Raw genomic sequence first — 13,815 nt, forward strand, 5'->3', positions numbered from 1 at the left:
TGATTTTAGGCGCTTAATTCATATAAGTAGAAATGTCATCGACACAATGAAAGTATTGTTTCACGTACATAAAGTATATTCCAACGTTTTAATGCAGATATAGGCAACACAGGATACCGTGGAGTGAGAGTTTCTTTTAATTGAACAACAAATTGAGGGTCTGCCTCATCCATTTTGTTAACAATGACAGCTGAAGGTTTCGTAGTGAAGTCACTCCGTCTGCTGTATTGGTCTAATTCATATTGTAGAGCAGAGAACTGTTCATGTAGTGTCATGGAGTGATGAAGACCATCCAGGCACATCAGTAACACTTGGCAACGTTCAATGTGACGTAGAAATGACAGACCCAGTCCAACGTTACGGTGGGCACCAGGCAGAATACCAGGAATATCTGCAACTATTGGTTACCATGTCAACAATACTACAGCATCTACACATATACCTGTTACTGTTCTTAGACTGTCACTGCTAGCAACGATTCCCAAGTGAGGCCGAAGGGTAGTGAAGGGATAGGAGGCCACTTTAGGTCTAGCTCGTGACAGTGCTCCGAGTAGTGTACTCTTGCCAGCATTGGGAAATCCAACCTAGTGATAAAAAAAATATATTGATGAAAATCTAGGTACTATTATAGGCATTGGACAAATTCAAAGTTGACAAATTACACCAATTTGTCAATTTTTTTCTTTTGTCAAAATTTCCTGTCATGCGGTACTCAATTCTCAAATTCAGTCTCAGGAACAGAGACAAATATAATGTTCAGCAGTAGACCCACAATAATGTCCTATCATGTGCAGGCTTGATCAGTTGTGGTAGTAGTCTCGTCCCAAGCCACCCACATGCTAGATCACGCGAAGGTCGTCTGGTGACATTAGTCCAACTTCTTGGCCCAGGAAGTGCGCATTAATAAAGTGTACACCTGAAAAACTAGCTTAGTTGTCTAAACGTCTTCTTCGCCATCAATTGTTGTTCTAAGTCGAATGCTATTCATACATCAAGTTGTAATCGGCATTCTTTAGTCACTCCAGCGATTTTTTTATAAAGTAAGACTCCCTTGAGTGAACAAAAAGTTTATTCATTTGAATGTAAGCATGAATGAGCACAAGAAACATGTATACAGCAATATTCCACTAGGGCCAAGAAAGTGGACCAAAGTCACCAGACGACCTTCACATGATCAAGCACATGGGCAGCTGGGGACGAGACTATTGTGAAGGTAGAACATTTCAATCAATTAGAGTAACAATGTACTAGTTATAAATCGATGCCATTAACACTTGTATCAATTGCACACAGCATTGGTATTTGTTGTGAGCTAACAACTGTTGCTAATTGAATGGGAGTAGGCCTAGTAGTACATTCATGGCCACCCCCCTTGGTAGTCTCACGTTGCCAAACCAATACACGTCAGGCGCTTATCGATATCCTGATTATAAGCGCTGGCTGTAATTGGTCTGGTGACATTACGACCCATTACCAGTTCTACTGGAATGTAGCGCATGTGCATTATAGCTATGGCGGTAGCAGTGCTTTCCATAGATACTTTACTTATAACTAGGGAAGTGTAGGTAGCCCCTACATGGCACGGCCAGTTATTTGCGTTGGCTGTGGGTTAGATATTATGAAAACACCGAAGATAAGAAGAAACCTTGGCACTGACTACAAAGGGGATGACAGCGAAGCTTGTGAATGAGTGTTATATCTTTGGAAAGACCTCTTGCATAAACAAGGACATGAAATATCTTGCTCAGAGACCGCATGTACCGTTCTTGTTTTAACAGCTATAACAAACTTGCCATACATATATGTGCAGTTAACCAGAAACTTGTGGCCTCATTGGAAGACTTAGCTGGGTATACAAGTTGCATTGACACTGACAAAGAGTCCAACGTACTTCTACGTAGCAAAGAAGGGAGGAAAAGGAGGCCATCTCCTGGTGAATCTCGTGGGCCTTCAAGAAAGCGGCGGCGTCGGCCTCCAGTCATGTTATCCACCAATTCTACATTACCACAAGTTATGGTATAAAAATGTACATGACCAGCTATACACACTATGTTTACTGCATGTGCGATACATACAGGTAACCATTAGCAATGACTCTGGTGTAAAACACATCCCATTGTATACTCCGAACAGAAGGCACATCACTAAAGCAGCTGCATGGGGACACAAGAAAGGTATATATAGTTGCTCAAGCTGGACACTATTTTTAGTACATGTACTTGGAATACATACAGGTGTTGCTGACCATTGCTTCAAAGACCCATGCATAAAAAAGCATACTATTCAAAAAATCTCAATTGCCATTAACAGAGAGCTAAAGAAACTGTGTTCTAAACCAGTGAGGTCTATTCTGCAGCAGTCATCATTTGAGAATTTCCACTGGGCTGACTTAATCACTGAATTGGAGGAGCATGCACCAGTATTTTCAGCAATTCTGAAAGCATGCACACGAACAAAACATGAAAGATGTAACAGATTAGGAGTCATGGGAATTTGTGCTGCCATTGTTCTAAAATTCAGGTACCATCGAATGAGTCTAGTACAGAAGATCATATCTACTGTGCTGCATGCTGGTCACAGTGGAAAACAGGTTAGATATGACTTACAATTATAATTAAATATACTACATCATATAAAATTTTATTTTTTTGAAATGATAGGTTTATGAAAGGCTGCAGAAGTTATCATTGTCACTATCTCACAAATCAGCCACCAGGCTTGTGACAACTTTAGGAAATGGTCATGACAATGCAGTCAAAGATTGGGCCAATTCTTACCTACCGGACCTGCAAACCCAAGAAGAGAGCATTTTACCATCATACATTGAGCAAAGCAGAAGTTACACAGTAGAGGTAGATGAAGCTGACAGGCAAGATTCTGAAGAGGATGATGAGCTTAGTGACACTTCCTCTATTTCAAGCGGTGAATATAGCTACAGTAGTGACAGTGATGATAGCTTTGATGATGAAGTTGTGTGCATTAGTAAAATGAGCCAAATGCCTGTGGTCCCCTTAATAGCACGTCCTCCCCAAGTGTTGGAACCATGTCACCACATCACAATATTACCTGGATTGCCAATAGTGATGAAGCACAAAGGCTATCGTCTTGTAGGTGACAACATCGACAAGAATATTCAGAAGCGTCATTTACGATTAGACAGACGAAATCAATCAGTCCATCATTTCCATGCATACGCAGTAGAAAACCGCATTGATGTGTCTGAGTACTCAGACAAGACCACCAAGATCTCAGAGGTTACAGATATTGAGCATGCTGCAACTTCTGTACTACCCAAGTGCATAGATGATTTAATATTGAAAGACAACATTGCAGTCCTGGTTTCTAGAATCTTGTTTAAGTATCTAGATTTTTTCAATTTATCATTTGACAGAGTCATTGAGTGGCATATAATGCACAACATTATTTGGAGATGAGTAGCAAATCAATAGTGGTAAGTGGTTTGAATGACAATTAGCTACCTTAATATAGAGCTACTATATTTGTATAGGTTCCCCTTGGTATTATTCCTCAAAATCAGACAACTAGTGAAGGAATGGCAGCTATCCTTACTCATTTACATCAGTATGTTCCATGCATCACACACACTGAGAGCAAGGTGTACAGCAATGGTGAAACAGAAACCATAGAGAAGGCTAAAGTTCACTCCATTCTTTTGGGTGGTGACCAATTGACAGCAGCCAGAGCTAGGCATTCAATCAAAGCAAAGATCAATTCGCAGACTCCAGCAAAGCAACTTATTGGCAGAATTCCAGTTATGGAAGACTGGCACACTAAAGCAAATTTTCTTGGAGTAAGTTCTATAGCTGTGTAAAAGTGGGTGGAATGACTAGCTAACACAACATAATTTTCTGAAGGGAAATGCAGGGTCCTGTCACACTCCTGGATATATTGCCCTTTTACTATATGTAGTATTACTATTTACACCTTTTACATATATAGGACTTATACAACGTCAATGTTGTTATACACGACTATATGTATGAATTTAATTTGATCATATTAGCATGTGCCTGTTACTTGTAGCTAATATGGAAGTACTACTATTCTTTTGGCTCCGGATCGCAACATGGAACACTGTATCAACTTAGAAATTTGTTGGGAAGAATAAATGTTAAGAGCAAGCCAATGGATAGTTTTGATGCCTGTGAAGATTTCTTCGTTTTAGTCATTGAAGCACATGTTGTTGCTGCAGCTATGAAGTTGCTAGGTATGCAAGTCCTGAGTGATACTCCCTCTAAGCAGTATGCTCCTAAAGGCGATCTCACCTGGGCATGCACGGATGAAGAAAGAAAGCCACTGTTAGACAGGATTACAAAAGACATTGTCAAGTCATTTCTTTGTACAGATTACAATACCTCCCACACTGCATCCTCAGAAAGACATGGCATACCAGTATTCATCATGGTTATTGACCATCGGGTGCATGTACTTGAAGGGGATGGAATACGTGTCTTGAGGTGCTACAGATACAATGTTCATTAGTTCTGGTAGAACAAATTATGCCATTGAAACTGTGAATTTCTTAATGCAGTATGACTACCTGCTAAGTCCACGTCAAGCAGAGGAGCTGCTCTGGGGCAGATTTGTAAACACACATGGACAGGCTGGGAGAAACATCCCCAATGATTTACATTGTGAACACCTCAACAGATTGGTTAAAACAAGTATTGCATAGTTGCAGGCTAACAACACAACCAAATCAATGGAAAGAGTAGCTCGTGCTCTGGGTACTGTCCATCCACTTTTGCATAATTTTGACAAAGACAACCATGTGGCTGAAACATCTACAAGTCATAAAGAAGCAAAAAGCTTGTAAGATTTTAAATTCCTATTGAAATGCTTGAACAATGCTTCTGTTTTCACGAAGATCCCTGGAAGGAAATATATGACTTTTTCAAAGCCATGTGACCCCTTGCATACAATGCCACATGACATACTGAAATGGGTCAAGGAATATATCAACTGTTACTTTGAAGAGCAATAACTGTTATTGATACTTTTTAACTGTACAATAAATAATTTAACATGTACAGTATTAATTATGATTAAATGAATATACATTTGTACAAGATCCACAATCACAATTTACAGCACATATGTCACAACACAAACACTTGGTACTCATGTCAAGGTGATGGTAGTTGTCTGTGTCACAAAAAAGTAAATCTCGTCGGCATTGTGGTACATTCTTTTGGTAGCTTAAAATTTGTTTTGACCATGAATTATTATATTTTGTTTACAGTTAGCAGTGTAGCTACTGTCAGCTTCCCATCTCTGCCACCTCTTCCAGTTTCTTGAATGTAAGAATGAAGATGGCTAGGAGCACCAAAGTGTATTATTCTGTGAACATCGGGAGTATCTATCCCCATCCCAAATGCAATTGTTGCACATACAATTCTTAATGGCGCACTGGGGTTTCTGAATTATCTGCTGTTTGACGTCCTGGTCAGTGACACTTGTGAACATATCCACCAAACGGTATTTTGACAATTCACAAGGAGCATCAGAGGGATATGTGAAATTGTCACCTAAACCACGCTTAAAAAAGCAGTAGAGGTCACTGCAGTCTTACAATATATGATGACTCTGTCCATTGATGTTAGCTTGCCTCTCAGTTCATGGAGAACTGGACCAAAAGTCTCACTGATGGATGCATAGTTGGATACATTATATGAGATGTTACTCTTGCATGGAGAAATAGCTATCACTGTAGGGTTGATAAGACCAATTGTAAATGACACTTTCATTCTTAGTTCCTTGGATGCTGTTGCTATCATGGCCATAAATCTTACATCTTCTGGAACAATACTGCGAATTTCTTCCAATCTTAGCATGTCTGACTCTGAACGAAATGTATCACCCCGGTACACCATCCAATAATCTAAGCAAAACTATTGTTCTTAAATAACTTACCATTCGACAACAGTGTGTGCTTCATCTATCACCATCACACGTAATCTGGTTGCATGAGGTTCACTATGCAATACTTTTCGCCATCTACCATGCAGCATTGCCTCTGGGGTAAAAAATACCAGCTGATATTTGGCATTTCTGACTCCATCCATTATAAGGTTGCTTGAAGTACTTGACACACATCCAGTTGGTATACCTTTTGATGAAAATGAATACACCTACAAGGCATCTTAAGCTAAATTCATTGTAAAGTAGCTAATGCACTAAATTAAAAGCCTTAAGCATTTAAAACATTGCACGCCTGGATATCAGTTACCACATTAATAGCTAAAAGACACGTTGCTACACTGAATATAGTTGGTAGCTATTACTCTCGCTATTAATAGCTGCCTATATACTAGTAGTCACAGTACCTGGTCTTCAATTATTCCTAATAGTGGTGATACTACACATACTATGGTTGGTTCATCAGGCTTGTAAATTTCATCAAAGAGAAACAGGAGGCATCCTTAACAAAGACTCTTCCCGTAACCAGTAGGTAATACAGCGAACACATCTTGACCAGCAACAACTTCGGGTATTATTTCACGCTGCAAATCTTTTGCTCCGTCAGCATGTGAGACATGTACAACTAGTATTTGATCCCTCAGTTAGCACCAGTCCCCCCCACTATGCCAAAACGAAAAAAAAAAAACAGATGCAGACTTCATGGTCAAGGTTGCAAAAATGATGGATACATTGATGTTACCAAATTCACCATGTCATTAATTAAAACATCACTATGGCCATTTTTTAAACTATATATGAGCTTTGATTTTCTTAACTGTGACTAATTTTAACCTAACTCACAGCTTGGCTGCTTTAGTATCTTCTATTTGTACATGGTTTTAAGGCTTGTTTTGTACTTTAGAATAGCAGAATGAGCAAAGTACAGTACCATTCCAAAACCATGCACACTCTTATTCAATGAATGTTCTATTAGGGTGACTGTACTATTAGAGTAACTCAATAAAATCATCTTAACGTGTGCCACATTTTCAAAAGTCAGATAATTATGGTTGTATTTTATGGTAGTTTGCGTTACGCAAACTCTAAAGCCTTGTATCTTGGGAATGACTGAGGTGAAGGCAGAGGACAGTCCCACTGTTTAAATTGTTTAGTTCAGAGATCATTGTATGCATGACATTAAGCATAGCCAGTTTCTTGGATCACATGATACAATATCATGTGCCTTGCTTGATACAGCTGAGTGGAGTGAGACAAAGTTTCTCAACTTCCTTGCTCAAGGAAACAACAATAGTAAGGGGGGCATTGAAACCGAAACGTTGTGATTACCAGGACAGTTCTTTACAGCACACACACACACACACACACACGCACGCACACTACACTCAGATGCATACACTACTTACCAGTCCTACATCAGCTAGCAGTTTCATCTCCAGTTGCAACACCACTTCAGTACTCTCCTCTCCATCAGTCCCATCATCATTATAGTTCCACTCATCTTCATCTTGGTTAATAATATTACCTTGTCCTCCCTCACCTCCCACTACCCCTATATACTGCACACCATCACCATCAAGATCTATTAGCTCTTCTCCATCTTTGTACACAACTGTCCCCGTAGGGACTACAACCGTAATGTCTTCCCCATCTTTACCACAACGACCTCTACTGGAGCCATGGCCTCCATGCTTTGCATTGTAGCAGTGTAACAATTGAGACAGGTCCTTGACTTGTTTGTTTGAGACAAATTTTACTGATCCACCACGCCCCCCTCTTCCACCATCAGGCTTCCCACTAGAGAATATGCACTAGTCTCACGTAAGAATAAACTACCTCACCTGACGTAACTGACACACCCATTTCCACCTCGGCCACTCCTAATTATGACACGCTTACGGTCTGTGATGCGCTGCTCCTAAAACACTACCATTAACACATCACCGCATCTAATACTACACTCACTAACAATTCTGGACTTTCCTTTGGCCACTTTTATCTTACCAAAGATAACACGTGAAACGCGCATGCTCTTATTGTAAAGTGTTTAATTGTGGGTTTCAAAAACAAAAATGAGTCGGCACAAACAGAAGCGGACGCTGTCGAAACACTTACAACAGATGAAGGTATTTGCGCCGAAAAGTGACGATATAATAATTTACGTCCCCCTGTAGTTCATGAAACGGAAATCTAAAGCGGAAGACGAAACGGATTCAAATCAAACTGTGTTGGAAGAGCGATGGGAGGTCCCCGGGGTAACCAACTCACGTGCGGACCAGTAAGTAGCATTTAATTTACTGTGTACGTCACTTAAATTACTGCCAACCCAGCCCCCCGGCTTGTAAGGCGACAGTGAATTATGTAGAGTGCGCTGAACTCAACCCAATTGGGAGGTTGTCATTCCATAATTTCAACAAGGAAGTAGAGGTGGGAGTGTATAGCCATATTTGGATGTAAACAAACTTGTTTTTGTTGCCAGAAATTAGCTAGTCAAGATGTAGAACAGTCAGACTCTGAGAGTTGTGAAGAACAAACAATAAGTGCACAAGAGGTGTCTAAAAGGTGACAACATTGACATGATAAAGTGTTAACAATTTTATTCTTTATGCTACTAACTGTGTAGGTACCAAGAATTAATGGGATCAACATTAGTAAAAAAGATACAGAATCCATCCAGAAGAAAGTTTTTGAAAAGATTAGAAATGAAGAAACAGAAAAGCAAGGCACCAAAAGGATTCTTGAAACCTGCAGATTAATATATAATAATTTTTATTTAAAAAAATTTTTGTATATTGCAATTCCCTTATATCTATTTAATATATCATAACCCTATACATTATCTCCTATTTCAACATCTTGTTCACTAGTCAATGATGCCAGTTCCCTTCTTGCTCGACGTACTACATAAATCATTAATGCAACACTGGCCAGTACCTGTGGAAAAACAAAGAGTGATAACGATAACATCCTTAACATGTCAAAGTGTCTGCTGTCAACTAAAACTGACACTAATGCAATGTTCTATTAGGTAACAAAAACTCCAGTCTGCAATACCAGTGGAATGACTAGTAGTACTGTATAGCTCTGAAACGGTCTACCCCCAGATATTGTAAAATTCTAGTTGGATTTGTAATTGGTAGTTAAGTACTTAATATTATAGATATTGTACTCATTTTTCAATTAAAAATAAATAGCCTAAGTTTTTGAGGGGAATAATTTCGAGGTTGACCAATTAGCAAACAATCTCAAATGTAATTTAAAAAAAAAAAATTCACTGTTAGCCCCCAAAAACCTCAAAATCAGCAAGCAAAAATAATTAAATAAATTCTGCTCTTTATGTCATGCAGCATAACTGGTGCAACATTTATTTGGCAAATTCTTATCAAGAACTTCCATTGCTTTTACCAAGAGTTCATAATATAAAAAGAGAGGAGAGTGTCCTACTGCAGTATAGCCTGTACAAACACGAATCTCAAAGTTATGATGTAATACCTATAGTCACTTTCACCAAGAGTTCATAATACAAGTAAGGGAGAGAGTATCTAGGAATACATCCAGGAAAATCACTGAGTCAAGTAACACAGGAAGCCTGTTCACAGCTAGAATAAAGCCTTGACCTTATCAACACAATAAGCACCAATCAACAGTTTTCTATCACCAAAAAGTGTTAATTTTTTTAAAAAGATAAAACAGTACATAGTAAGTGAACTTAAACATAAACTAAGACAACTACTATATACAACTACACAAACAACTACATAACCAACCACTACTACTACTACTACCACTACTACTACTACTACTACTACTACTACTACCACTACTACTACTACTACAACTACTACTACTACTACTACTACTACTACTACTACAACTACTAAAAGGGGAATACAAATAACTAAGGGTAGAGGGGATTGCTATCGTTACCACTGTCCTGAAGGGCCCAATATCTTATTAGCATTGCTTTGTCACAGTGCAAAAGAAAATTGTTATAGTAAATTCTTTCCTGCCAACTTGGGAGGAACACTGCTTCTAGGGGTGGTACGGTCAGCAATAACTTTTAACATTTTCAGGGAAAAAGGGGTCCACACTCCAAAGCACTCCACTACCAAAGGAACAACATCAGAACCATTTTTCTCCACAGCTGCCAAATGCTTCTCATCCTTGGCCACCTCTCCAGCCGCAGCAGCTACCCCAGCACATGAAGCAGAGGAAGAAATAAAAGCAGGCTGAATAGTGCTGCGTATGGAGACGTCAAAGTAAGCAGAACGACCGTGTTGAAAGTCAGGATGAAAAATATCACCAGGCCGCAGGCCATCATCGTACGAAGCCCTCTGTTCCTTAAGAACACCAGGATGGTCTTGAGAAAGGCATTATAAATGATGTTAACAAGGGTGTCATGACGACGGATTCTCAAGTGTTAATTTGATCAAAGGTAAACTTGACTGAGCTTAACACAGTGATTTTGTACAGGCTATATTGGAAGCTGGATACTCTCTCCCTTACTTATATTATGAACTCTTGTTTTCACTGTGTTAGTTGGTCAGGTCTCTACTCTACATTAAGTTTTAATGACTGTTGTAGTTATGGCTTCAATAAGCAGCCCACTGATGACATTGCCAACACTCCTTAACACTTCATGTGTTTACATGATATCCTAAAGTAATCAACGTTTTACTGTATTACTTTGAGATTTACGTTTATACAGGCTATACTGAAGTGGGACACTCCCCTCTCTTTATATTATGAACTCTTGCTTTTACAGTAATAATCAACCTACTTGCTAAATTAAGAGCCTGGGTTTAAAAAGTAAACAATATGTGATCCCCTCAATCAAACAGCACCAGCTGCAATAGCAAATACAAAATATCTTATACATGAAGACTATTTTGGCTGCTTTCCAAACCTGTGGATTCAACAAAGTGTACAATGGAATCTCTTAACACTTGAATATGATTGGAACATGTGGACAAACAGTGAGTGAGTAGTCGTGACGCCCGGGACTATGACAACACAACTGCTCACAAAGAACTCTATCAGTGATGAATGACCAAGTTCTTTTGCAGCATGCTACCAATATTATTTTAAGAGGAACAAAACTAAAATTCAATAATACCAATGTGAAGCTCACCTGACTGATTAAGATGATATAGCCATCGGCACGATCTGCTAGCACCTCATGCATGTTACGTAACGTACTGCCCATGTAAGTGTTAAGTAATTGCGTTGGAAATATCCCAATGATTGAAGCTAAAATATATGTTGTGAATTTTATATTTGTTATCTGTAACAGAAAACAAACACTAATGTAAGGAGGACAAAATTGTATTTAAGGCTTACGGAAAACATGGCATTCTGTAGTCCAAAAGGAATTGGTGTAAGTCGAGTCAAAGCAATAACTTTAAATCCTCGGTGACTTTCTACAACTTTGATGATAGCCTTGACGCTGCGTAAATCCATCCAACGGCTTGCCATGTCTTTACAACAGCTACGACAAATTAGGAAAGCAATAGACATACCAGCAGTGACACTTGTAGTCACAACAACTTGTCCCCATATCACACCATACAAATACCCAGCTGCTAGATTGAGAATGATATAGCCAAATGTCATCGGAAATGATACCACTGTAAACATCAGTATGAACACTGCAATGCTCTCAGCTGCCGGTAGTTTCTGAAGCCAATCAAGAAATGGTAACAGATATTCTCTGCACAGCACAAGAAAGACAACACAGACAGCTAGAAATATCAGAAACGGTACGGACACCCCACAATATCTTCTAACCAGCCCTACACTGCCATCTTTTTCCTTCTCTTCCTCGTACACAAACTGCTCAAGATTTACAGGAGAGCAAAACACTTCTAATAAATCACCATCATCTTCTTCTTCCTTCTTGGCTGCTTCACGATCATCTGCCTCGTCATTGTCTACTGTCTTCGCGGCCGCGACCGATGTCTTTGGAGAAGTCGATTCCGTTATTGTTTCATTTACTGGGACGTAATGCATGTGGACGGGTATTTCTGGTAAAGGCTGACTCGACTCCACTGTCACACTCATAATGTCGCTTCGCTGTGCTACCGTGACCTCATGTTGGGTCCCCTGATTCGTTGCCGGTCTATCACAATTATTTTTAGCGCGCTATGATAGGCGCCTCCTAGGGAAACCACTGAAGCTGAAGCCTTGGTTTCCGAGAAATCATTAGCACTTTATCAAATGTCCATTTGCTGAAAAGGATGAAAAGTCATACCAGGTGGACAGATGTAGTTCCTGAGACAGGTTCTGCTGTCAGTGCCGTAATCCTTGGAACTAGTGCTGAAGCTTCTCAGTCCAGCTTTGCCCCCCTCACTGCCCTCACCAACAGAATGAACTAGCAACAGCTCCCAATAACAGTCATGAAGCTTGAGATATGTGCTCCAGTCAAGTCATCCTCAGTTGCATGGGTTACATCATTGGCCTTTCTCAGCCGGGTCAACTGCAGACTGCATGGTCAGGTGTCCAGGCAGGTGGTCTGCATACAGATCAAGGGGTCAGCTTTCGCCTTCCCCCCACTCCACCCTCATAACTAGCTATATTTTTCAGTGCCCTATGCACTTGTTGAGGGCTATTTGTTCCCTTAATGAGTGGGCTATAGATGGTCTCTTTTGTGTATCAACCAAGAAAAATAACTAGTAGCTACTGGTCATAATAATACATCTATAGCTACATGCAAATATTCATATCGTGTGGCAATTATTGATCTGTCAATACATGTCTTAATGTTCTGGGTGCCTGGTATATCATCAAGCAACCTTGTGTTCTCTGTTATAGTTATCAGTCCTCTTCAATTTATACCAGTGTACGTACAGTAGTTAGCTGCTATATAGCTAGTTGGATTATGTACTGCTGAATGATCCAGGGTTTATTGGTGGAAGTTTATAATGTCATTGTGCACCTGAAACAGCATCATGCCTGGGGGCAGTTTTCAATGCACACTGGCTTACAATCAGCATTAAGATAACTCGTACTCTTCTTTATGGCTAGCTGTTCTGATAGCATATACTTCACTGGTGAAGAGTTACATATCCTGGCATTCTGCACCTATATAGCTGAGCGTGCATGCACTTGTCTTAAATGGAAAACATCCTACTGTAGAGTGATGAACTGGTTTCACCAGTTGTCACGGTCTTAGCTTCTCCATACTGCATGCACTTTGCCATCATGTGTATGAGAGGTTCTTTTTCCTCCCCCTGTTCATCCCTTCAAGGGTCATGTTCCAGCTTCAGTTGACCTAGCATTGTGTACCAGGGTGCCAGAGCCCACTTCTTTATTCATGGGTTAGAGCATAATGTGTGGAAAAAAATGCCATTAGGGCAGGCCGGTTTTCTGCAAAAGGAAAAACTGGCATGTGCATGCGGCTTTGTTTCAGTGGACAGCTTGTAGCTAAGTAGCCGTACTATCTATAAGCAATTTCAGTAGAATCTATGTAATTACCTTGCCATACAACTCAAACAATTGAAAACAAGGAAACTGATAATTCTTGTTGCATGATGACCAGCCACTAGCTATAAGGTAATAATTCAAACTGGCAGCTCATGAATATTTCCAATCAAGCAGCTCTAGTAATAAAATAACATAAATAACATGAAGATCTCTTAATGTGAATGTTGACCCCATAGCAGCAACCCTGTGTCCCTCATAAAGTTGCAATCCAGTTGTAGGCTTTGTGTGCTGAACTAGACAGTTACAGTAGTGTAACTGACTGTGATAATGTCCCAGATCTTAAAGCCATGGTTCTAAAATCTATGCAGCCACCGGTTCTGGTTGTCAACAAAACAGAAGCAATGCGTTCATGTATGGCTTCCCAGGGCGTAGTCAAATCTCCAACATTTCACC

The 13,815-nt window shown here is 39.8% G+C and overlaps 4 protein-coding genes across 7 annotated transcripts; 2 read left to right on the forward strand and 2 right to left on the reverse strand.

Annotated features, from left to right (window-relative positions):
* The first annotated feature begins 6 nt into the window (after positions 1–6).
* On the forward strand, positions 7–5,169 carry LOC136263109 (uncharacterized). 2 transcript variants are annotated; one of them, XM_066057596.1, is made up of 6 exons: positions 7–2,016; positions 2,078–2,174; positions 2,235–2,590; positions 2,661–3,451; positions 3,509–3,811; positions 4,045–5,168. In XM_066057596.1, exons 1-4 carry the CDS (start codon positions 1,756–1,758, stop codon positions 3,432–3,434), a joined length of 1,488 nt encoding a protein of 495 aa, XP_065913668.1. In that variant the 5' UTR covers positions 7–1,755; the 3' UTR covers positions 3,435–3,451; positions 3,509–3,811; positions 4,045–5,168. The 2 variants fall into 2 exon arrangements, with proteins under 2 accessions (XP_065913668.1, XP_065913667.1); XM_066057595.1 differs by having other exon boundaries at positions 2,078–2,590; positions 4,045–5,169.
* LOC136263112 (GTPase Obg-like) lies at positions 18–8,201 on the reverse strand. Of its 2 annotated transcripts, none has more exons than XM_066057599.1 (5): positions 7,910–8,201; positions 7,782–7,858; positions 7,347–7,737; positions 443–584; positions 18–391 (listed from the first exon to the last, which is right to left on the reverse strand). In XM_066057599.1, exons 1-5 carry the CDS (start codon positions 7,967–7,969, stop codon positions 36–38), a joined length of 1,026 nt encoding a protein of 341 aa, XP_065913671.1. In that variant the 5' UTR covers positions 7,970–8,201; the 3' UTR covers positions 18–35. The 2 variants fall into 2 exon arrangements, with proteins under 2 accessions (XP_065913671.1, XP_065913670.1); XM_066057598.1 differs by having other exon boundaries at positions 18–397; positions 7,910–8,199.
* LOC136263119 (M-phase phosphoprotein 6-like) lies at positions 7,956–8,772 on the forward strand. The gene is made up of 5 exons (XM_066057606.1): positions 7,956–8,066; positions 8,115–8,218; positions 8,271–8,367; positions 8,420–8,502; positions 8,564–8,772. The coding sequence occupies exons 1-5, from the start codon at positions 8,013–8,015 to the stop codon at positions 8,694–8,696; spliced, it is 471 nt and encodes a 156-aa protein (XP_065913678.1). The 5' UTR covers positions 7,956–8,012; the 3' UTR covers positions 8,697–8,772.
* Positions 8,676–12,095, reverse strand: LOC136263113 (transmembrane protein 64-like). 2 transcript variants are annotated; one of them, XM_066057600.1, is made up of 3 exons: positions 11,281–12,095; positions 11,072–11,224; positions 8,676–8,874 (listed from the first exon to the last, which is right to left on the reverse strand). In XM_066057600.1, the coding sequence occupies exons 1-3, from the start codon at positions 11,998–12,000 to the stop codon at positions 8,770–8,772; spliced, it is 978 nt and encodes a 325-aa protein (XP_065913672.1). In that variant the 5' UTR covers positions 12,001–12,095; the 3' UTR covers positions 8,676–8,769. The 2 variants fall into 2 exon arrangements, with proteins under 2 accessions (XP_065913672.1, XP_065913673.1); XM_066057601.1 differs by lacking the exon at positions 11,072–11,224.
* Positions 12,096–13,815: the final 1,720 nt, after the last annotated feature.

This window comes from Dysidea avara, chromosome 8 (assembly GCF_963678975.1).
Source record: "Dysidea avara chromosome 8, odDysAvar1.4, whole genome shotgun sequence".
NCBI lineage: Eukaryota > Metazoa > Porifera > Demospongiae > Dictyoceratida > Dysideidae > Dysidea > Dysidea avara.